Raw genomic sequence first — 25133 nt, 5'->3', positions numbered from 1 at the left:
ATGGTATATGTATTTTGGTCATTTCCACCTCTAATTGACAGAAATGTCCAGCAATTTTCGCGTGTCAAACTCGGTCAAACTGCCAAACTGCTGAAATCACGTGACATTGGCAATCCGAATCATGAATCAATCCGCTGATTCCTGTCATGTGTTGAAAGTTTCAAACCATGTGTGTTACATCTAACCCCTTTACCTATACTAAGTATAGCCTACTTTTACGTTTCTAATATTTAGTTATGCATTCTATATGATTGTAATATGTTCCAAGCAGGGCCAGCATTTTTGATCAATTTCACAAAACTCGATTATATGGTTTATGAGCCATACTGCATCCAGCCACCTGGGGGCGATCGACCACCTAGAGTGTTGGATCGGCTTCAGAACGATGATCATTGCGTCCATCAACACCCCAAAAGCTTCACAGTCATATTCCTCGTCCTGGGTGGACGTTTCATTGGGTAATGTCATACAGTTTTTAGTTACATTTTGATGATTGTGTTAGATCACGATGTAAAAAAAAAAATTCTGCTTTTTCTTCTGCATTTTGATCTGGAGAATCTAACTTGCTCTTTCAGAAGATGCGTATCGCCGTCAGCCGTATAACAACAAAAATGGCTGGACATTTCTGTCAATTAGAGGTAAGTTAGAAAGAGTTCTGAGGTAAGCAGATTAAGTACATTCCTATGTACACACTACCACCACACTAATAATCACTATAGCCTACATAGCTTACTCAGAATATGGAACTTATCTGTTTTCTTTATTGGATGCCAAAACAAGTAACGTTAGGCTACGTTTATAAGACAGTTTGTAAGGTAAAAAAGTACTCAATCAAAAGTAAACAGAACTAAAAGCTAACTATGCAAAATACTGAAGTATAGACCAAATATATTTTGACTTTTCTGTCAGTATAAGTCAAGCATATGTAAGTGTATTTTGATGACTTTATTAATATTTAAAACATGAATTAGCTAAATGTGGTTGGGCCCAAAATTTTCATTGTCCTGTTTGGGTTTATTTCTTCATATTCTACATTAAATATCTCCTGGTAGGCCTTGTGTTTTTCAGGTAGATATTATAGACCAATGAAGGGATCTGAGCGTTGTGATTGCATAATGGTCTCATATCGCCGTAGATTTTAAACTCCTTGAAGGCTTTCCTGTTTATTTACAACAAAGCAAAGGGGACAGGTTGTCTACCAAGAAAATTTCACTCTCTTGGTTTTGCCCTCTCATTCATTCTTGAACAATGGATCTTAAAGTCTTTGTGTGGAATGAATCTGCTTTCAGAAGCAAAATCAGAATTTATCTGGAATGTTTGTGGAAAAACAATAACTGTGTGTGTACGTGTCTGCATTCTGTCGTCACAGTCAGTGCCATATTAGTGAGGAGGAAATGTGAAATTAAGTGTTAGAAACTCTTTTTTAAGCAACTACCAACTTATGTTGGTATAATTAAAACATAGTCACACACTCTCTCACACACATACAAGGCCAATATGAGGTGCAGAGTGGAGTGGAGTAGATTAGTCTGCGATAAATCACATTTGCTCTGTGTGAAACCGATGATACAGACATACTCCATAAACTCCAGTCTGCCAAAAAACACACATGTGAAACTGAGTAAGAGACGGAGATAAACATACATAAACAGACACTAAAATTAAGTATGTGTAAAAGAAGAGGCACTCTTGAGCTTTAGAAAAACTTTTAATACATTGTGTTTGAGTACAGATAGTTTGCGATCACACCAGCATAAGGAAATAAGCACTTTTTATACATTCTCCTTAACCAGTCCAGAGACTTAAAGTATAACTCCACACCACTCACAGAAAAGATTATCGCTGTGGCTCTATAAAAAAAAATCAAATCATGTTTTGCTGGATCATCGTGACGAACCTGAGACTGTCACTGCATCTGAAATCGAGTACTTCCCTAATATATAGTATACAAAAAACAGTATGCCAAAAGAGTAGAAAAAAGTGCACATTTGATGGCCACTTTATTGTCCTCATGAGGCCTCAGGAGAGTTTTTATTAATGGCAGTGAAGTGACACAACTGACACTGGTGGGTCACGTCACGTGTCAGTAACAACATGGTGGATATAGATCTTGATTTAGTATCAATTCATATGTAGCCTATAAGCCTAGTATATAGCCTACTGTGCATAAGGAACGTTTTTGTCTTAGCACTATTTTAAACATTTCTTGGGTCAAATTATATGTGCTCGCATAATATTCACTTGTGTGTGCTTATCTAAGTCATTATTCATTACAAATATTAGGATGCAAGTTATTAACGTTTTATAATTTCACATTTAAAGAAATCTAGTTTCAAAATATTTATTAAAATGCAAGACTGCAATACTTTTTTGAGCAACTAGATTAGATACATATTTATTAAAGAGCCATAAGGCACCTACTGGGTAATGGCATTACAAATGAACATTATTATTTTTTAGCCACAAAATTACTAGTTTGTATATTTGAATTGGAATTCTCAATTTTAACCTCAATTACTATGCTAATTGTAATATAAATAATAAAAATATTAGAAGAAAAATATTTTAAGAGGTCATTAATTGACAATTATTATTGCACAAATAGTATTTAGTACCAAAATATCTCCTCAAAATATTAAATAAATATTATTGAACTAAAATATAGAACATTTATTTAATTGAAAAATAGTTATGGTGGTCACATTTGTCATCAATAAGTATGAGTGTGACCAACTAGTAAAGAATACCTGAGGGCTAAATAACCTGCAAGAATAACATTAATGTTAACAATATTGCATCTCTATCATTCTCTATGAAACAATCCTGTAAATACGGTTGACTTAATAATCAATGCACACTAACACTATGCTGTACTGTTTACCAAAACTTGCTGCAAACATCTTTATAGTGAAACTGTTGTGTATCCACTTAAGCCATTGAAATGCATTGACACTAGAAGTGCTAGAAGTATTGAGCGCTCCATGAGCTGCCACATTAGCGCCAAAATGCTATTTATTGTTTAAATTTCGCATTAAATAATAAAAAAAAAAAAAAACGCTTAGCTTTGTTTAATATCAAAAGCAGGTTTGGCAATTTGGCGTAAGATTAAGTTGGGCAGAGTGAGAGCGTGTGCCAGAGCCTGAAAGCGTGTGTCTCACACCAAATGCGTGACAGTTGGCAACCCTGTAAACATTATTTTTAAATGGTCGTGAAGTAAGTTCAAATTCAAATGCAGTGTGCCTTTGGATCAGCCATAGACTGGGATCAGACAATGATGTGATTTTGGCCGCCTAATGAAAAACACTGGGCATTTTGGGAAACCTCCTTATTTTTGTACTTTTGGTTTGGTGATGTTAGTGCTGTGGGAATAACTTGACTTTAATGAAAACAACAGATTTTTACCATCAAGTTATATTATTATAGTTATGCAAGTTATATTATTTGGTGAAAACAGCCAACACTACAAAAACACTACTACAACTACAAAAAAGAGTGTCTTTCACAAATAATTCAGTTAAAACCTGTTCACTTCTGCAAAAATCTTGCACGAGAGCATATACAGTGTGATTCTGGTAACATTCTCAAAACCAGTTAAAATACGACAAACTGTTTTATATGTGCCTATAGTACATGCAAACTCTCATTTCTTACAAAAGAAATGTAATTTTTATAATTTATTGTTACCCAAAATAATTTGTTAGTTCAAAGTTTTGTAGACTCACCTGGCCTAGGCTTTCCATTTCTAATAATAGCATATGACTTGTTTCTAAAGCCAGGTATTTGAAAGTCATCTGATTCTGATTTCTTGGTGAAAACATGAAATTTTGTAAATGAAAAGGTAGACAGACATTCAATGCAGAGAGTAGCCTGTGCGAGTTAGGCACAGGCAAAAACATTCATTCTTGTCTAATGCGTTGTTTCCTTTCAACAGTTTTCACTGTGGAAAAGAGAGACATTCATTTAAAGCATTACTGCCATCTGTTGGTGAGACTGTCACAGCACAGCAGCTTTAAAGTGTTAGTTCACCCAAAAATGGTAATTATCCCAAGATTTACTCACCCTCAAGCCATCATAGCTGTATATGACATAAAATCAGAGTTATATTAAATAAGTCCTGGCCTATCCAAGCTTTATCGTGGCAGTGAATTGCTATCTCGTTTATAAGTCCATTAAAGTGCATATATCCATCATATAACTGCTCCACATGGCTCCGGAGGGTTAATAAAGGTCTTCTGAAGTGAATCGATGTGCTTGAGTGAGAAAAATATCCATATTTAAAACTTAAAGAATAAAATAACTAACTTCCGGCAGATTGCCGTACGCATCGATTTACGGGGAAAGAGTAACCCTTGACGTATTTGACGAACGCAGAAGTGAAGAGGATAGAGCAAAGCAAAACACCGGCCATGAATTAGAGTCTAAAATTTGATTTTTTTTTAAAGAGAAATGCCAGAGGATTCCTATAAACCAGAAGAGGCGCTTGAGTTTGTTGCCCAGCCCTATCCGCGAGAGTGAACTATTTGGGTGAACTAACCCCTTTAACACGCCACAAAGTCCTAGTGACGCTTCAACGGGTTTTTCATCAGCTTTCATTTTGTGCATGTGAAATGTTCATCTGTGCAGATATACAATGCTCTTAAAGGGATAGTTCACCCCAAAATGAAAATTGTCATTACCTATTCACCCTCAACTTGTTTCTGATATACAAAACCCGCAAAAGAAGATTTTTCAAAGATTGTCGGTAACCAGATAGTTGAGCTTGATCATTATGTTGACTCTGACTGTTTCATGTCAACACATGGCATCACGAAGTAGCCAGATGGATGAGGGAGGACCATACAACCCTGATCTGGGCTGGGGGTGTACGCAGGGGGTTCATCTGATGGGTTACTGGCGGGACTGTCAACGGGGGCGGGGTTTTGAATGGCTGGCATGGCGGTGGGAGCAGTTACAACGTAGCCTCCGTTTACTGGAGCAAAACTCTCAGACTTTCCCAACACAGATGTGTGATCTCTGTCTGTAGACCCGTCCAGAACTTTCTGCTGAGTGCAGGAATCCTCACAGCACAGAATGTAAGGCCCGCTGAAGTTCATTCCTGATTTTTCTTTGCACATGCCTTCCTCCACGTAGGTGTGCAATTGGTGCGACCCACATGACTGTCCCACTTTAACAGCATTAAATCTCTCATCATCAGTTTGTAACAAAAGCGGCTCACAGGAGACACTGTAACAAAATACAGTGAAAGTTATTATTATATATATTAGAATGATATATTATTCATTATTAGCTCATGTCAACCCATGTGGTTAACTAACAAACCTTATTGCAGATGTGACCCCTAATTCAAAATGTAATATATGCGATAATAGTAAATAGCACTGTTTCAGAGACCATACTTTAATTCCTACACAAAAGACCATGATCATACAAATATACGTAGATATACATAGGAACCGTTTCATTCCTACACAAAAGACCATGATCATACAAATATACGTAGATATACATAGGAACCGTTTCATGTTTTATTGTTTCATTTAAGTGAAAGCTTACCTGCTTTTACAGTCACTGATATTGTCTGGAACCAGCAGAACACAAATAGAGGTTGCCTCTTTCTCAATGATCGGCGGCCATCTGGTGGAAGGCTTCTGACAGAAAGAGAGATAGAAAAGCACATATGTAATTCAGTTACAACATAATCAGGTCTAATTTAATTTGATTTAATTTTGGTATTTGATTGTTAAACAAATACCCGCCTCGCGAATACGGGGACTTTTATTATGACGGGACCCATCCGCCGGGCGCCTGCACTGATCTGCTCTTCGGGTTATGATTATGAGGTAATGCAGCTCTGTTTATCATATTAGATACATTTAAGTGTGTTGAAAATTATGTTATGACGTTGTGGCAAGGGGGGCGTGGTTCAGCGAGGTCTGCAGCGGGAGAGAGGGCCGCGGGACGAGCGGTAAGTGAGTGGGTTGGACGCAGATTAATAACACCTGTCTCTTGTTCCAGTAATGAGCGCGGAGACGGGATAAAACACCAGCGGAACCAGAGACCAGGGAGAGAGAGAGTCAGGACGGTTGTTGCCAAACTCATACAGAGACTGAGTTGCCGGAAGCCGGAAGTGCCGACCCGGAAGTGACCGCTATTGTTTGAGTCTGAGAGAAGTCACACTATTGAGTGTGTTTGACTATTTAAGTTACAAAATAAAAGAGCAACAACCGTCTAGCCGTCCCCCGTGTCCTCTTCCTTCCTCACATTCACGAACATTGTTACTCTGGTGCCGAAACCCGGGAAGGAAGTAGGACAGTGCCGCCGCCATGACAACGCCCTCTGCCTCGCCATTTGCGGATGTCATCAACTCCCTCGCGGTCCTCCACCAAGGACACCACCAGGCGTTGCTGGACCTTCGGACCGAACAGGAGCGCCGCTTCGAGGCGATCGTCCAAGGCCAGCAAGAGGACCGCGAGCGGTTCCGGAGCTGGATGGACCGGGAGGTCCGCGCCGAGGCCGCCGCACGGGCCAGCGCACCGGGTCACGTGCCCCTCCAGAAGATGGGGCCGGAAGACGACCCGGAGGCCTTCGTCGATCTATTCCAGAAAGCCGCGGAGGCCTGCGGGTGGCCCCGGGCACAGTGGCCGGTGCGCCTCATCCCCCTACTATCTGGAGAAGCCCAGGCGGCCGCGCAACAACTACCGGTCGCGAACCTCCTGGACTACGATGATCTAAAGAAGGCCATCCTTCAGCGGGTCGGCCGGACCCCGGAACAACATCGTCAGCGTTTCCGGTCCCTGGAGTGCGGTGAGTCCGGTCGACCCTTCGCGTTGGCCCAACAGCTCCGGGACGAGTGCCGCAGATGGCTTCTGGCCGGCGGCAGCGACGTGGACCATGTTGTCGATCTGGTGGTGCTGGAGCAGTTTATCACTCGGCTCCCCAGGAAGACCGCCGAGTGGGTCCAGTGCCACCGGCCCACGTCGCTGGAGACGGCCATCAACTTGGCGGAGGACCACCTGGTGGCGTGCCCGGGGGTCGGCGAACCCCCATTAACTTCTCCCTCTCTCTCTCCCCCCTCTCTCTCTCTCTCTCGACCTGTCCCTCTCTCCAGGTCCCGCCCTCCAGGCCCTCCTCGCGTCCCCCCCAGAGGCCGGGGTGGGATGGGCCTTGGACCGTCTGGGAGTTCGCGGGTCCCGCCCAGGGGGGCGGGGCCGCTGGGGGCTGGTAGTGACAATGGCTCTGGTTCCGCGCCCTCCCCGCGCTCATTTTCCAACCCACTCCCCGCCGCAGGGGTGGCGGGTAAGCCTGGGCTGGCCTGCTGGCGGTGCGGTGATCCGGATCATTTTGTGGACCGATGTCCGAGGATGGACATCGGGACAATGATCCGGATCCCGGACGTCCAGCGGACCACCCCCGATCAAGCAGGAGAGTACCAAATTCCTGTAAGTATCAAGGGGGGTACATATCAGGCCTTGGTGGATTCAGGATGTAACCAAACCTCGATCCATCAAAGCCTGATGCAGCCTGGGGCATTGGATACAAGCCGCATGGTTAAGGTACGGTGTGTGCACGGGGATGTGGTGGAATATCCGGTTGTCCCAGTCACGATACAGTTTAGGGGGAAAAAGCATAGTGTTGAGGTGGCGGTTAGTCCCCACCTCCGGCATCCGCTAATTCTGGGGACGAATTGGCCCGCCTTTTCGGCATTATTGGGGTCGTTATGCGCGGATGCCGCTTGGGAAAACAAGGCTAGGAACGGGGCGGTGCGAGTGCAGGTGGGCGAGACTGATACGGGACCCTTGGGGACAGCTTCAGAGGAACCGAGGGGGGTCGAGAGACTGATTCTCTCGGACCGCGATGACTTTCCGCTGGAGCAGTCACAAGATGAGACCCTCAAAAATGCCTTCCAACAGGTCCGATCGATTGACGGTCAGTCTCTCCAACCTGCCTTGCCTGTCTCGTATCCATATTTTGCCATAATCAAGGATCGGTTGTATCGAGTGACCCAAGACACTCAGACAAAGCTAGATACAACCCAACTGTTAGTACCAAAGAGCCGCCGGGAAATGCTTTTCCAGGCGGCTCATTCTAACCCAATGGCGGGCCACCTGGGACAGGCGGCCACGCTGAATCGTTTAATGACCCGATTTTTTTGGCCAGGCATTCATGACAATGTGCGCAGGTGGTGCGCGTCTTGTCCGGAATGTCAGTTGGTGAATCCACTGGCCGCCCCAAAAGCGCCATTGCGCCCCCTTCCATTAATGCAGGTCCCCTTCGAGAGAATTGCGATGGACCTCATCGGGTCATTAGAGCGATCCGCACGCGGACATCGTTTTGCGCTAGTTATCGTGGACTACGCAACACGATATCCGGAAGCAGTGGCTCTCCGCAACATCTCGGCGAAGAGTGTTGCGGACGCACTGTTTCGTTTAATCTCCCGGGTGGGGATTCCGAAGGAAATCCTCACTGATCAAGGCACGGCGTTTATGTCACGCACGTTAAGCGAATTGTACGGATTATTGGGCATTAAATCCATTCGAACCAGCGTCTATCACCCACAAACAGACGGCTTGGTCGAACGATTTAATCGCACTCTTAAATCCATGATCCGTAAATTCGTACAGGAAGACGCCAAAAATTGGGATCGGTGGTTAGAACCCCTCTTATTTGCTGTGCGCGAGGTCCCGCAAGCCTCCACGGGGTTTTCCCCCTTCGAGCTTCTCTACGGTCGGCAGCCACGGGGGGTGCTGGACGTCCTACGAGAAACTTGGGAGGAGGGGCCTTCATTGGCCAAAAACGAAATTCAGTACGTCATGGACTTGCGAACAAAACTCCACACATTGGGGCGGCTATCTAGGGAGAATTTGTTGCAAGCCCAGGACCGCCAGAGCCGGTCATATAACAGGGGTACTAAACTACGCAAATTCACACCGGGAGAGAAAGTGCTCGTTCTACTCCCAACGTCGAGCTCAAAATTAATGTCAAAGTGGCAGGGGCCGTTTGAGGTCGCACGACAGATAGGAGAGCTCGATTATGAAGTGATACGATCCGATAGGAACGGGGCACGTCAAATATACCACCTCAACCTGCTAAAAAAATGGAATGAGGTGGAATCGGTGTTGTTGGCAACGGTGATCGGGGGAGAGGATGATCTCGGGCCAGAGGCGAGCATTAAAGCGCAATCAGTCGCGTTGGCCCCTGGGGGAGATCACCTCTCACCGTTACAACTCACTGATTTATCGAAATTGCAGGCGGAGTTCGCTGACGTGTTCTCGCCCCTACCGGGACGTACCGACTTGATTCAGCACCATATCGAGACCGAGCCGGGCGTGGTAGTTCGCAGCCGGCCGTATCGCTTGCCTGAACACAAGAAAAAAGTAGTTCAGGAAGAATTAGGCGCAATGCTCGACATGGGAGTAATCGAGGAGTCCAACAGTGACTGGGCGAGCCCGATAGTTTTGGTCCCCAAAACAGACGGCTCGGTCAGGTTCTGTGTGGACTACCGCAAGGTGAACGCTGTGTCGAAATTCGACGCGTATCCAATGCCGCGGGTTGACGAGTTGCTTGATCGGTTAGGCACGGCTCGATTTTATTCGACACTGGACTTAACAAAGGGCTATTGGCAGATCCCCTTGTCTCCATTGTCCAAAGAAAAAACAGCTTTCACCACGCCGTTTGGATTACACCAATTTGTCACGCTTCCTTTCGGCTTGTTCGGGGCGCCCGCAACCTTCCAGCGACTCATGGATAGGATTTTGCGTCCCCATGCTGCATATGCTGCTGCGTACCTGGATGACATAGTGATTTATAGTCACGATTGGGAGCGGCATATGCAGCATGTGAGGGCGGTCCTGAGGTCGCTGAGGGGAGCGGGGCTCACGGCCAATCCGAAGAAGTGTGCGATTGGGCGGGTGGAAGTAAGGTATCTGGGCTTCCACTTGGGTCATGGGCAGGTGCGTCCCCAAATTGATAAGACTGCCGCAATTGCAACCTGTCCGAGGCCCAAGACCAAAAAGGAGGTAAGACAGTTCTTGGGGCTGGCGGGATATTATAGACGGTTTATACCAAATTATTCGGACCTCACCAGCCCTTTGACTGATCTTACTAGAAAGGGGCTACCAGATACGGTCCAGTGGACGGAGCCGTGTCAACAGGCTTTTACCCAAGTGAAGGCTGCTCTATGTGGCGGGCCGCTTTTACACTCCCCTGACTTTTCTCTCCCTTTCTTGTTGCAGACTGACGCGTCGGACAGGGGGCTGGGCGCAGTCCTGGCCCAGGAGGTGGAGGGGGGAGAGCGGCCGGTGCTGTACATTAGCCGTAAGCTCTCCAAGAGGGAAGCTAAGTACAGCACCATAGAGAAGGAGTGTTTGGCCATCAGATGGGCCGTTCTCACTCTCCGCTATTACCTCCTGGGGCGGGAGTTCACTCTCTGTTCGGACCACGCTCCTCTCCAATGGCTCCACCGCATGAAGGATACCAACGCGCGGATCACCCGTTGGTATCTGGCTCTTCAGCCGTTTAAGTTCAAGGTGGTCCACAGGCCGGGTGCTCAGATGGCTGTGGCCGATTTCCTCTCCAGAAATGGGGGGGGGGGGGGGCTGCAGGCCGGACGGCTCCCCGGCCTGAGTCGGGCGGTGGGGGTATGTGGCAAGGGGGGCGTGGTTCAGCGAGGTCTGCAGCGGGAGAGAGGGCCGCGGGACGAGCGGTAAGTGAGTGGGTTGGACGCAGATTAATAACACCTGTCTCTTGTTCCAGTAATGAGCGCGGAGACGGGATAAAACACCAGCGGAACCAGAGACCAGGGAGAGAGAGAGTCAGGACGGTTGTTGCCAAACCCATACAGAGACTGAGTTGCCGGAAGCCGGAAGTGCCGACCCGGAAGTGACCGCTATTGTTTGAGTCTGAGAGAAGTCACACTATTGAGTGTGTTTGACTATTTAAGTTACAAAATAAAAGAGCAACAACCGTCTAGCCGTCCCCCGTGTCCTCTTCCTTCCTCACATTCACGAACATTGTTACAGACGTTACTCTGTGCGTTCACTTGTTCACACTGCTAAGAGTAAAGCGCTCCTGCCAAATAAAAGCCGAAACCGAGGGTAGCGCAGATATGACGCAATTGACAGGCGACTCCCTCAAACGTTATGCTGAAACGTCCCGGTCCTAAGTTAAAATAGCAATTTTCTCATAATTTACAAATAGTTGGAAACATTTGGGATATTTTAGGTACTCAACTGAACAAAATATATAACACTGACCTAGTGGTTTTTGGATATTTTACTGCAAAAATACTACATAGTGCACCTTTAAGCTATAAAGACCAAACTGATATAAAAAAGCCATGTTTGCCATCATTTTAGTAGATGTGCTCCAGAATGGACATTTCCAGAACTCATGTGCACTTCAGAATCTCGCCGCAAGTCATCCGGGGACATTTTGCCTATTTTATGAGTACTGTATTTAGACATACTTTTGTCACATAGACTGTTTTTTTTACCTACTATAGTAGCAAAGTTTGCAATTTTGGATGCAGCCAGAGAGATGGATGAGAATCATTACAAAAAAGAGAAAAGGTCAGAGGAATATCACTGGAAAAAGAAGGGTTATGATCAGACAAGAGCTTGAGGACCCCTGTTAATATTAGAAAAGCTTTCCAGCACTGAAGAGACCTAAGCGGGAAGGCCTGAAAACAGTTGCAGAGGTTGCGTTGTTTCTGCTCCATGTGTGAGCAATAATAGTTTTCTGTGTTTTACAGAACCAAGGTATGCTGTTGTTGTAATGTTATGCTCTAACAGGACCGTTTTAAGTGTCAGTGTTTGTCGACTAACAAGCGACTCTAATTTTTTGTTCTTCCTTGTCTTTTGTTTTTCATCTTGACATTATTTTCCGCTAAGCCTTATTTTGCTTCACTTCAGCTATGATAAAGATTCTTGCATTGTTTGTGCATTTTGGGGCGGAGCAATGAAGGGATGGGTGTTTGTTTGGGTTGATTTCAAATCAACAGTGTTTCTCAGAAATGGACTACTACACCTTTAGCTCAAAAAACTGAAACTTAAACTAAAGCAGTAATTTTGAAAAAAGTATTGAGATAATGAACAAACTGAAAATGTGTTTTGTGCATTAAAATTTTGTACCGCTCCAAGATCAGTCAGTAACTCACCTTGCTCATCCCCTCCAGCACTTTGCTCTTTATAGGCGATGGAACCGATCCAATCCATATCTTGATCCTTCTGTTAATAGAATTACACACAATTAAACACAAACAAAAACATCGAGTTATAATGAATGTTCCTGTAGTTCAAGTGTTATGTGTTTGATTTCCAGGTTATGCATGAATTGATCAAATGTTGGATAGATGCATCAATGTCATAGTGTAGTGTGTTTTACCTGTGACAGGCTTGAAGGGTGTTGTACAAGATGATGAAAAGCACCACCACCACCACCACAAACACAGGAACCAAAATGTTGATGAGATTGCTTTTGGGCGGTGCTACAAACAGAAATAGCATAATGTATTGAGTTCTGCCCGGTGGGTATCAATTACGTTTGTCCTATAAGCTTAAAGGGATGGTTCACCCAATCATTTATTCATCCTCAAGTTGTTCCAAACCTTAATACATTTCTTTGTTCTGCTGGATACAAAGGTAGAAGTTTGGAAGAATTGTAACCAAGCAGATTTTGGCCCCCATTAGCCACTTTTCCACTGTTGGTCTAGTACGAGCCTGGACTTTCAACGGGCCGGTCTGTGCTAATAGACTAGGACCTGTAGCACAGAGCCCAAAACCACACTGCATTTAAACCGTCGGGCTAGAAGCTCCGCAGCACATCACCAAAACCTGCCCGTTACACGGCCCTCTGAAACCATGTCACACAAACTCGATATTTCACCAACAAATGGAAATTTTGTCATACAACTAATCAGAATCAAAAAACCTAAGCATTAATGTTTTACCACAGTTGTACTATAATAAGTTATACACTGATAATAAATAATTAATTTGTTTCAAGATTGTACATTAGTCCTACTCAAATAAAGAGGTATTTACCATTATTTCAGAAAAGAAAGGACATGCGTATTTAGATTAGTCACGTCTAGGGGTCAGTTACGACTTCTAACCACGACTCACGGCTTTATAGCGTTCCAGGCGAAGTCACGGCAAACTGCCTGAGCTCAAAGAATTGCGGTAGCGAGATGTAAACCATTCATGGTGGACAGTTAGGGGCTGCAAAGGGGGGTTTTCATCGATCTAGAACGAATTCATGGTTGGAAAATCACGGGTTTGACTGCCGTTCCAGTGCACTTTCACGGGTAGAAGGTGTGAAAAACACGGGTTACAGGCTCCATAATTTATTCTAAACCTACCAATACTAAGAGGAGTAATAATTTGGTGGGGGTCGGAATATAACACCAGAGTTGCTTTATTTTATGACACATGCGGAGCTAAATATGGAAATCAGACAGTCTGGTATAAAGAGACAAGGTATACTGACAGATAAAATAAATACATGAATGTGCCTATATGACACCACTTTTCATCTCTCTGCATTGGCTACCACTTGCTGCCCGGATCAAATTCAAAGCTCTGACTCTTGCTTATGAATCCACCACAAGCTCAGCACCCGCATACTTTAACTCACTCCTACGAGTCTATACCCTCACCAGAAGCCTTCGCTCAGCTAATGAGCGGAGGCTTGTGGTACCATCACAGAGAGGCATGAAATCCCTCTCCAGAACTTTTTCATTCATTGTTCCTGGTTGGTGGAACGATCTTTCGTCCTCAATACACACGACAGAATCACTCGCTTCATTCAAAAGACGGGTAAAAACTCATCTCTTCCATGAGCACTTAATCTTACATAAAAATAAATAAATAAATAATCTAAACTCTTCCTCCGCTACTTTTTCTCTTTTCCCTCCCTTTTTCTGTTTTTTGCTATTCTCAGTAGAATACAAATATTTGTATTTAGGGCACTTTTTGCATTTTTTTTGCCTCTTCATGACAGATTACTTCCTGTACTCCTCAGTTGTAAGTCGCTTGGGATAAAAGTGTCTGCTAAATGCATAAATGTAAATGTAAAATGATTTGCTCCGTTCGGCAGATTCGGCTCTGTTGGTTGTCCCTAAAACCAAACTTATCTAGAGGTGACCGTGTGTTTGCCGTGGCAGTGGACTGACTGAGTCTCTCCCTGTTTTAAAATCCCGTCTCAAAACGCATTTATTTTTTCTGGCTTTTGGATCAGTCTGAGGGTTGACATTTTTATTGTATTACTGTTGAATTAGTTTTTATTGCTATTTGTTGTTTTGATGTTTTGCGCATGCTTTGTGAATTGTGTTCAGCACTTTGGTGAACAGTGTTGTTTTTAAGGTGCTTTATAAATAAAGGTGGATTGGATAACATTCTTTAATGCTTATGTTAGCAGGTATTTGAAATCATTCACGGCATTGCCTCTAGACTCAAACTCTGCCTTTGTTCGTAACAAATCCAACCACTCCCGAGCTGGCCAAGGTATTCGGCTGGCCAAAAAACCCTAACCGTTGGCCCAGAGGAAGCCCCGGAAATGACCGTGGAAATGCCCCTGGCTCGCACTAGCACGCCTACCTTTGGCCCGACAGTGCAAATGCGGCTACTGACTACCGTAGTAGTTTTTTTTCTTCGACTATGGTAGTCAGTAGCCATGTTTCCACTGTCGGCCCGAGATCTGCTTGGTCAAAAACGTTTTTCCAAATATCTTCCTTCCCACCGAACTTGAGGGTGAGTAAATGATGACAGAATTTTCATTTTTGGGTGAACTATCCCTTTAAATAATTCTACAAATATATTCTCAGAGCTTTTCTTACATCTTTGTTATTTTAAAAGAAGCTCTCTGAATTAATTTCACAAGTATAAAGTCGATTTGTTTTTAATGCAAAAAACACAAAAGCTTGGAAGACAGAGTTAAGTCTTGAAATATTAACACAGTATATCTGAATGATTAAATGAGCATAAATGCATACATAAACACACATGCAGTAGTGTGATTTTATATGCACTTTTAATAGTCATTTCAAAATTCCCTCAGTCTACCCAAATTTAACTTATATGTCAATATAAATAATGTACTTTTCTGATTAACAATTTAGCGGGTAGTTTCTTCTTTACATTTAGTTACATTTACAACCAATACATTTTTAATTCAGTGTTACATTGCTAAAAGTGTTACCTGGCTTAGTCTTGAACATTTCTGGCTCTGACCAATCTGATGGCTGAATTTGATAATGCTCAGAATTGTCATCTGTGTAATCTGTGTCATATGTGTCATCTGTGTCATATGTGTCATCTGGTTCACTAGGCCGTAATCTGATCTGGGCCTGGTAATTAGTTGATTGGGTTAGGCTCTCAGAGGGAATATCAAAATGGTTGATCCCATGTTGACGTACAATGGTCATTGATTCCTACAAAAAAGAAAGTAAAACCATGCATGTGATCAGTTACAGCTACAATGAATAATTTTTCAACACAGTTACTGAAAGGTAGATAACACACCGTCGTGTTGGATGAGATTTTTAGCTCGACAAAGTACTGAATCCCCACTTTATCTGGAACAACTGGTTGAGACCATTCCATTTTGAAGGTGCCATCTTCTTCCATCACCTGAATCTTGTCAGGTTGTGAAAGTTTAACTTGAAGAGAAAAACAAATGTAAATGTTACTCCTAAACTCCAGAGGGCAGCACTGGCACACAAGACTCCATTAAACAACACTCACTGTGTTCAATAGTTCTGAACATCCTACTGTATAGCACTGGTTTCAGCTCCACTGTTAACAGGTAAGGGTCAGGGACATTCACAGAACACACAAACTCAGATAGCTCAACGCCTCTGGACTTCAGCTGAGGATGGGTACAACAGTCATAGGATCTGAGGGATAGACAAAGGGTTGTCAATGTACAGGATGTGACATCACACTGCAGATCAGTTATTCGTGATGGATGGAGAACTCACTCGGTTTTATCACCGTCACTGCACGAGAGATGATAAGACATAAACTCAAAATGATCTGTCTTCATTTGCCAGGTACATGTCACAGTCTTTTCTCCCTCTATCACACACTCCAGGTTAAAGACTCCTTTGTCTGCAAGAGCACATCAATTTCATTAAAACCGGTATTTACATTTATGATTTTAGATTATTAGCAAAAATAAATAAATAAAAATAACACCATTGTGTGTGATCCAGGACACCAGGGGGCTCCAGTCACTCCAGAGTCCAACAGGACCCCGCGCCCTCACTCTCGCTTGATAATGGTAGCCGGGCAACAGTGACTTCTTGTCAATAATATACTCAGACGCATTGATGTTATCCACAGTCTGTTCAACAGAATGAAAAAACTTAGCAAAGGTAAAATATGGCAGTTAACATTCCCTGACATTCAGACTAGCAGGGGAAATAAACAGCTCAACTTGCTGCTAGTTAGTTCTGTTGCAGCTTTGAAAAGCGAATTTAAACAGCCTAACGCCGCGTCCTAACCAGAGGCCCCTTTTTCACCAGAATGAACCGGGTGCTAGTTCGGAGCCAGTGCTAGTACCAGTTGGATCATGTTCATAGTTGGTTCGACATGATCCAACAAGACTTTCAGCCAGACCCGACCCGAGAACAATCAAAAGTCACAGCCATTTAGAAGAATGTGTGGGTGGGCTTTCTCTGCAACATTCACAATTGGGCATTAAGTAAAGCAGATAATCTGCACTCGTCATACTTTGTATGTTGTTCCAGCCCTAACACCGCAGAAATAAAAAACGCTTGTAAAATACAATTGTTGTGAATGGCCGTTGCAGGTGATTAGTACCAAAAACTCAGATTAACATGGGCAACATAATTTTTCTCATGTGTAGTGTTTGGTTAGGCCACAGTGAAGGCTTATAGGGCTGTTTCAGTATTTGCATAGTTTTTATTTTAAAGTTGATAAGTTCTTTTAGTGGATTTTTGTCCAAATTTGAAGCCATCAAATTGCATTATTTCAACTAATCAACTAAATCAACTAATTTAAAGTATAATGCATTTGTGGCAAGCAGCGGGGCGAGGGACCGCAAAAGCGGGCCGGTGACGAGTGGTAATGAGTAGGGGTGTCCATGGTTAACCGATTGACCGATTAACCGTTAAAAATTGCGTAACCGAGTGAAACATTTTGCTCGGTTAAAGTGGCGTCAATGACGTGCTTTGAATTTAGTTGTAATATATTTTTGCACCCCTAGAGACCGCCAGAGCGCTCCCAGACATTTGTAATATCCACAAGAAGAAGTCATGACCAGCTTTCTAAGCGGGCAAAGAAAGCGTGGGAGAGTGACGGGGCAAAATGCAAGTATTGCAATGCAGTGCTTACCGCGTTTTTCAGGCTATAAGTCGCTTCGGAGTATGAGTCGCATCAGTCAAAAAATGCGTCATGAAGAGGAAAATAACATAAGTCGCACTGGACTATAAGTCACATTAGGGCAGAAGTAGAGCGGGAGCCGCGCACGCTGTGCATAACGGATCAGAAGAAAGAAAGTTTGAAGTGAGAAACTTGTGAATGACTAGAGAAAAGCAGACGTTACTTTACTCCACAGATGCTTGAACTCTCTGCTGGGAGAGGCTCAGCCGCGCTAGTCAAACGCTGTGAATCGTTCTCGGCTGCATATTTTACTACATGCCCTAATCATGCAGGCGCCCTCGCGGCCACTTGCATTGCTCGTGAACTGGAGCGCATCTCATCCTAATTTAACGAAACTCAGTGTACGCCTCACAGACATGAAATATATCTTAAGAAAGCTTGAAATGTCTTTTAACAATTTAAAACGAAAAGAAATAGGCTACTCTCTGTTTATGTAATCCATGATGGCATTTCTCTCTATAGGCGCGTTCACTACAGAGATGGCGGTCCTCAAATTAATAAACTAAAAATAATAACCCTGACGCACACTATGGTTAACCGAGTATTAACCGCTAAGGGCCTCGGTTAACGGTTAATGAAAAACTTGAAAACGTGCAGCCCTAGTAATGATTGACGGGAGCATAAAAGGAGAGGCAAAGGCAGCGGAAGACGAGAGAGGACCAGGCCTGGATTTATGTTATGTTTACGTTTTGTTTTGTGTGTTTTACTTTCGTTTTGTTTATTTATTTTGAAATTAAAGTTTGTTGAACATTCGCCGGTTCCTGCCTCCTTCCTTCCAATCTACGAACTTCGTTACACTGTTTTCCGCTACCTTTGCTCCTCCTTTTATGCTCCCGTCCCTTGGCCGCGAGACGAGACCGGTGTGTCACGCAGCTGGTACTCATTACCACTCATCACCGGCCCGCTCTCGTGGTCCTTCGCCCCGCTGCTTGCCTTCAACATTTGAATTCATAAAGAAAACTATATTACATACTGTACAAAATGTCACCGAAAGGATGGTGCATATATATGCATATTATTTTGCAATTAAGGTTAAATATATTGTTTCTGTTGATATATTAATAAAATAAATGGTTTTGTATTTCTCCTTGCATGGTTTTTTCATTTGAATGTCATTTTCAATGGAAATGTAGCTCTTTCCCTCATTAAAACGTGCATGTTTACTTTTCTTTTTGCCCAATTATCAAATAATCTTATGTTGGGGTTTACCCAAATCATTCACTGAAACCATTCGCTCAAAAACCCTGATTCATTCACGATCGAAACAGATCACCAAAGATTTGGTGCGTCTCAATCAGCTCCCAGTTCAGTAGTCGGCGCACTGATCAGGGAGTCTGCAATTTTAAGGGGTGTCTCAATTGCAAAATCTTTCCAGTGCACTGAAACGTACGCTCCCTAAAAAGTACCTAATGTACTTTAGTAACATTACACGATGTCAGAAATATATCAGCTCTGTGGTTGTTAATAAATAGGCCTACCAGTAATGATGTTGTGCAATGAGGAATTGTCACGTCACCGGAAATAGAGTCAACAGTGTTCCTATGTAGTGAGCCAGCATCTCTTATCAAATTTGAATCATGTGAGCCACCTTACCCTATTTTGTAATGTCAGTGACGTCAAAGCCGGCATTTAAAGCACTTCGGTCTTGTGAGTAAATAAATTAAAAAAAAAAAAAAAAAATTATATATATATATATATATATATATATATATATATATATATATATATATATATATATATATATATTTAAAAAAAGTCTTGAGTAAATGTGAGTAAATGTTCTCTATTAGGTGTTATATCGCTGGTAAACATACTGTAGGAATGCACTGTTTGTGCAATGTGCTTTACTGAGTGGAAAAAAAGAGTTTGAATATCTCTATTAGCTACAAACTATTAGTCACTGCAGGGCTCATTGACCTACATATAAGAGCACTAAAAACCACTGTGATACATTACACTGTTGTTTTTAATTAATTCATCAAACTGGAAAGATGAGTTGTGCACTGTATACTGCACAAATGTATAAATATGAAGTATTTTGGCAGCATGCTAGACCACACAGCCACTTAATTTTCCACAGGCATATACTGATTACAGCAGTAAAACACTGATGTGCACGAGCAAACAAACATTACCCAGTAAACAAACATTGCGCAGTGGCACACCAACTTGTCGCATAAATATATAGGCTGGTATAATACTCAGCTTTCACCCATGCACATATCCAAATCTTGACGGTGGATCTATCTCCAGTTTCAGACCGCCAGCATCACTCTTTCATGTGGAGGCTTTATCTTGGTTGGGAATCTTGAGTTTGAGGTTATAATGACATTTCCTTACAGTGCCATATTGTGTTGTTTGATAGTACAGTGAAACAGAGCTGCTGATACACAGATATTGTGGTAGACAGGATATCCACAAGGTATCCTACTAGAAAATGTTGCTGTCAGATAATATTGGTGTATGTGAGCGCTTTAATGCCATTTAGGGTTTGGTGATTTTGATTGATTTCCTCAATTATTTAAGGCGATTTATATTTCATTAGATAAACGGTAAGTTTGAAGTCAGTACGATTTTGAAATTGCATTTATTTGATCAAAATACAATAAGACATTAATAATGTGAAATATTATTACAGTTTAAAATAATTTGTAATTTATTCCTGTGATTCAAAGCTGTGATTCTAGTCCTCAGTGTCACATGATCCTTCAGAAATCATAATAATATGACGATTTTATGCTCAAAAAGCATCTCTTATGATTATCAATTTTATTAGTTGAGCTGCTTTTGTAACATTATAATGTCTTTATTGTTATTTTTAATCAATTTAAGTTTAGTTGAATCTCTGAATGTTAGTACTTTATCTTAAATTAATATTTACCCTTTAGGTGTAGACAGTGCACAATGAACTGTGCGTGTGTGTGTGTGTACTCACAGTCCAGTCCTGCCTGTGTCTGCGATACTGAAGCTGGTACATCAGAGTCCTTGAGATATTTGAGGATGCAGGATATGGGCTTCCCCAGGACAGCAGATGACCTGCGCCATCAGCCTCCATCTCTGTCAAGTCAATCGGGGCCTTCACTTTTCCTGAAATCACACACACAGAACAGTGAAATGCCTTTCCTCACCATAGATGCTTTAGAAGCCAAGTACATGCCCAATGCACACACTCACCGTGCTGAGACACTTTGAGAGTTGTGGCTTCGGATATACAGGGTACTTTGAAGTAAAGAGTGTGAGATGTTCCTGAACCAAACCTTTCAGTGTCATAGCGACATTTGTGCAAGATCTTCCCATTAGGTAAAAGCACACCGGGTGTGTGCTGGACACAGTGTGTTTCTTTTCTACAGAGAGAGAGAGAGAGAGAGAGAGAGTGAGTGTGAGAGAGATAGCTAATTTTCCCCATTGTAGTCTTTCTTTCTTTCTTTCTTTCTTTCTTTCTTTCTTTCTTTCTTTCTTTCTTTCTTTCTTTCTTTCTTTCTTTCTTTCTTTCTTTCTTTCTTTCTTTCTTTCACCTACTTTGGCTTGTCCCAGTAGTAAAGTTCAAACATGGATGTGTTTCCTGTAGCCTGTGGATGAAGATGTGGATCGACCTCCCAGTTGCATTGTACATGGGTTGTGAAGTCATTGTAACACTGCAAGGAATCCATCAATGCAGATTCTAAAACAAGAGATCAACGGTCATATTCTTGCTTTCAGGCAAATAATACCTCAAACAAGCTCAATTTGATTACAGTGTCATTTATATATATATATATATAATCAATTATTTGCGCCTCATTAAACTTGTCGTCTTGCTTTCAGAGGCAGATGCTGGTGTTTGTGAATGCAGTCATCTAAGACAGCTCTAAGAAGGAAATATGCCGAGCATCTTTGACAACAGACCAAACGACCAAAACAGCATTTCAAGTGCTTTGCAAAAAGACACCCCCCCCCCCCCCCGCTGGTTAGTACAGGAACGTCACAAAAGTCACATAATTTTTTTATGCACATCGAAGAATTTATTCGATAAATGCATTTCCATCGTAGTTTATGCTCATGTTTTCGTACTGGATAGAAAATGTATCTGTCTCAAACGAGCGCATGCGTTTTTTATGCGCATTTTTAAGAATTTATGCGCATCTTGCCATTTCCATTGTCCCAAAAATGTGCTTAAAAATAGGTGGATTGAAACATAGCTGTACTTGGTGCCTTTAACATGTCGCATTACAAGACATGCTTCCCAAAAGTATTTCATGTGAACCATTGCACAGTAAAACATGATCTGTCTTCCTGTAAAAAACTAAAAAAAACTTTCTTCAACCCTTCTTTTTTATCCCCAAGAGCATCACTGTCGCACAGACTTGTGACCACAGACAGGAACTTCTAGAGGCTTAGTTCAACAAAATTCTGGGTGATGTCAATTTTGGATTGCTAAACTCAAAGGGATTTTTTAATAAACTATTCTTAGATTCGACAAGGCCTTCCAGATTACTGGGAAGTGAATTTCTAAAATGAGTTCTTTAGAACTGCTTAACACTGGCCATGTCCTCATTTATATCTGCAAAGTAAAATCTCTATTGACTGTCTAATTAGGTCCAAGATAAGGGTTTATTTTTGCTGGGATAATAAAATGTATATGTCCAGGGTGGAGGCCACAATATAAGACTAGAGAGACCACTGATAAGCTCTATCTGGTGGACACAGACCTGAACTACACAGGTTTTATAAAAGACTAATTGAATGGAATAATGTTTGAAAGTGTTATCATCTTTCTCTCTCACCTTTCCCAGGTGTGACTGCATAATGAAGACACTGGTTGCTACTAATGCCCGCTCTGACCAGCAGAGTGAAGGAAGCCATATGCAGAATCCATGTGGTGAACATTGTAGCTGAGATACGGTCAGTCGCTTTTTTTTTTTTTTACAGCAGGCGAGTCTTCTGGTTACTTCCGAGATATCTGAATATTTACAGACCAGTGATGATGGTTAGAAATATTCAATTTAATAGAACAGTTCACCCAAAAAAGAAAATTCTGTCATCGTTTATTCACCCTCCAGTTGTTTGTTTTGAAGAACTCTGGGGTACAACAATGAACATCAATGAATTTTTCAAAATATCTTATTTTGTGTTCCACAGAAGGAAAAAAGTTTTCCAGATTGGGACAAAACATGAGTGTGAGTTAATGACTAGAATTTTCATTTTAGATGACTGACATTATGCTGTTATAAAACAGAAAGAAAAAACATCATATACAGTCTTCTGAGAAATCCTTTTTGCTTTTAAGCACAACATTTTTTGCCATCAAAAAAATGCTGCATCCACACAGAAAACTTTAAAGTACACTGTAAAATATAAATCCGTAAAAAAAAAAGAAAGAGGAAAAACACTGGCTGCTTATTACCTGGATATTGTCCAGTAATTTTACAGACATTTCCAGTAACCCTTAAAAAGGACGAAATGAAGTTCAGAATTCTAAATACAGGTAAAACATTCCATACAATTACAGTACGGTAAATACTGTATATTGCGCCCTGTATTTACGGATTTGTTTTAGAGTGCAGAAGGGTTTTTAAAGTCATTTTTGTGTCACTAAATAAAAATAATCAATGTTTTCAAGCATGTTTTTTGAACACTACTCTCGTCTGCCATTGGTCCGGCAAACAGATTGTCCAGTGCAAAACACATACCATTGGTTATGTCTAGAGTTAGAAGTGTTATAACATAGAAAATGACAATTTACTTGATTTTGAAAATGTAACAAAGCATCTAAAAATGAATCATGCACACAATTCTCTAAAAATCACAAAGTTTCATATCTTAAATTGCTTACTGTTCGAGACAAAAGCATGGTGACTTCCAAATCCATTTTTCTTTTGAGAGTTCAAAATCCATCTTTTAATTAATGGAGCGGTTCAAGGAACAGGCGCAGATCTTGATAAATGCCCTAGGTCTTCATGGCACACGTTTTGTACAATAACTGTACATAAAACTACGCTTCTGCGGTAAACCTGCCCATCTACCCATAACCCACTACTGGAGCTATAAAGCATAAAAAAAGCACAGACGCAGTACTCTGTCACACTTCTCGCAAATGCCAGGAAGCTGTAAAGAATGGGATTTCCCTAATCTTAAAAGACAGTGAGGGGCGTTGAGGGAAAGAGATGTGGTCAAACTGAGCACGTTCTGTCGGAAATTTACTTAAAATGTTTGCAGTTCGTAAAAGTTCATTTAGTTTCTTATGCTTTTCTGCAGTTTTTAAGTTTGTGCTTTCATTTAGAGGTTGCCAGGCGTACGGTAGGGCTGCTATGTTTAGATGCGGTGAATTACAAGAGCGAATGTAGGTGAGGGAACTCACTGAAAGGGCAAAAGAAATAAAAACATTTTACTTCACTCCTTGTTCCTGCAGTGACGTGAAATGTGTTTTCACCAAAACAACTCTTGGTGTTCTTCACGTGTGAATGCACTCCAAAAAAAAAAAAAAACAATAAAACACTGCATCAAGATAGATTTACTTGAGAAGGTAACTTGTTTTCAGAAATAAAATATGTTTTTTGGTCTGTTTATCTTGGTTTAAGCAAAACTCACTAAATTTAGATGTATGCTTTCGTTTTTCTTCTCAAAACATCTTCCGAATATATCTTAATTTGTATTCTGAATGTAATTATCTCGAGTCTTTTTGGTTTCTGATAATCTGGGTATTTTCCAGTTTTCAAACCCAAGCTGCTTCTTCAACAAGTGATTATTGAGATGATCTCTGATCCATATAAAGATCAGGATAAAAGTCATTTTTTGATTCAGAAGTCTTCGGAGACACTGATAACGAAGTTGGTTTTGAAAAATGTGAAATTACCTCTTTATGATCACTTATCAACTACCCCCGGATCAACCCCCCCCCCCCTTCCCCCCCTGTTTCAGTCCAATATAATGGAAAGATTAGATATTTTTCAAACATTAGAGCTCCATTTCATGAACTCACTCAAACGATCTTAGAGAAATATCCTAAATATATCTTCCACTTCTGTCAATTGATTTTATTATTATTATTATTATTTTTATTTATTTATTTTTTGCCGCTTTTAAATACAATATAAAATGTATATGTCTGAATTTCAGTAACTGGACTAAAATATAAAAAAAGATTAAAAAGTCCTTACCTATTCTTCTGTCATCAAATGAAGTAAACATTCCATTTATCAATGCTTGGATTAAAGATAGCTTATCTTGGTCTGTTGCAATTTACTTTAAATTCTTCAAATTCAACATTCTTGTGTTGTGTGCGTGTTTGAAGGATGTGTTTTCATTAGTGAAGTGTAAACATGAGATCATTTACTTGAACTAGCTCAAGCCAAAGTTCCTTTTTTTTCAGTTGGGTAAAACAATAGTTGTTTGGTCATCAAAAACAGTTTTTTTGTTTTACAGGAACATGGTTAACATGCTACCGAAAATGAACCAAAAACTGCTGAATAATGATATCTTGATCAACACATTGACCGTTTTCACCACTACAGCATGGACACCACCTTATTATGGAGAATGAATGTCACAGCTTCCGTACAGAAGACTCCCACATTCACACACTCATACTCCCACTTTAAATTGCTAACACACGTTAAGACACACCCATGATCTAACATTTGCAGACTAGGATGGCAATTACAGCTTTCCAGTAAAAGGCAGGATATTCTGAAAGTGTCAGAAATTTCTCACTCTTTCACTTCCTCTTTCTCTCGATGATAATAGGGATGTGAC

At 41.6% G+C, this 25133-nt stretch overlaps 1 protein-coding gene and 1 long non-coding RNA gene across 4 annotated transcripts; one reads left to right on the top strand and one right to left on the bottom strand.

Moving 5' to 3' along the window:
- Positions 1-344: 344 nt before the first annotated feature.
- Positions 345-22226, top strand: LOC137094474 (uncharacterized). Its single transcript, XR_010908660.1, has 3 exons — positions 345-458; positions 576-638; positions 22175-22226. It is a non-coding gene; the product is annotated as an uncharacterized lncRNA (long non-coding RNA).
- csf2rb (colony stimulating factor 2 receptor subunit beta) lies at positions 1698-24678 on the bottom strand. 3 transcript variants are annotated; one of them, XM_067459752.1, is made up of 14 exons: positions 24539-24678; positions 22166-22341; positions 20922-21063; positions 20577-20746; positions 20338-20489; positions 16194-16341; positions 15977-16106; positions 15741-15892; positions 15519-15655; positions 15196-15427; positions 12382-12484; positions 12155-12224; positions 5554-5648; positions 1698-5223 (listed from the first exon to the last, which is right to left on the bottom strand). In XM_067459752.1, exons 2-14 carry the CDS (start codon positions 22266-22268, stop codon positions 4767-4769), a joined length of 2091 nt encoding a protein of 696 aa, XP_067315853.1. In that variant the 5' UTR covers positions 22269-22341; positions 24539-24678; the 3' UTR covers positions 1698-4766. The 3 variants fall into 3 exon arrangements, with proteins under 3 accessions (XP_067315853.1, XP_067315862.1, XP_067315842.1); XM_067459761.1 differs by lacking the exon at positions 24539-24678 and adding an exon at positions 23215-23537 and having other exon boundaries at positions 5554-5645; XM_067459741.1 differs by lacking the exon at positions 24539-24678 and adding an exon at positions 23215-23535.
- Positions 24679-25133: the final 455 nt, after the last annotated feature.

This window comes from Pseudorasbora parva, chromosome 2, assembly GCF_024679245.1.
Source record: "Pseudorasbora parva isolate DD20220531a chromosome 2, ASM2467924v1, whole genome shotgun sequence".
Classification (NCBI taxonomy): domain Eukaryota; kingdom Metazoa; phylum Chordata; class Actinopteri; order Cypriniformes; family Gobionidae; genus Pseudorasbora; species Pseudorasbora parva.
Note: the sequence above shows the minus strand (reverse complement) of the source record. Positions and strands in the feature narration are given on the sequence as shown.

Coding starts and splice junctions, on each gene's coding strand:
- csf2rb (XM_067459752.1), bottom strand. CDS start 22,268: ATGTTCACCACATGGATTCTGCATATGGCTTCCTTCACTCTGCTGGTC. Junction 16,107..16,193: donor GTCCTGGATCACACACAATG/GTGTTATTTTTA, acceptor GTGCTCTTGCAG/ACAAAGGAGTCTTTAACCTG. Junction 12,225..12,381: donor ACCCTTCAAGCCTGTCACAG/GTAAAACACACT, acceptor TTCTATTAACAG/AAGGATCAAGATATGGATTG.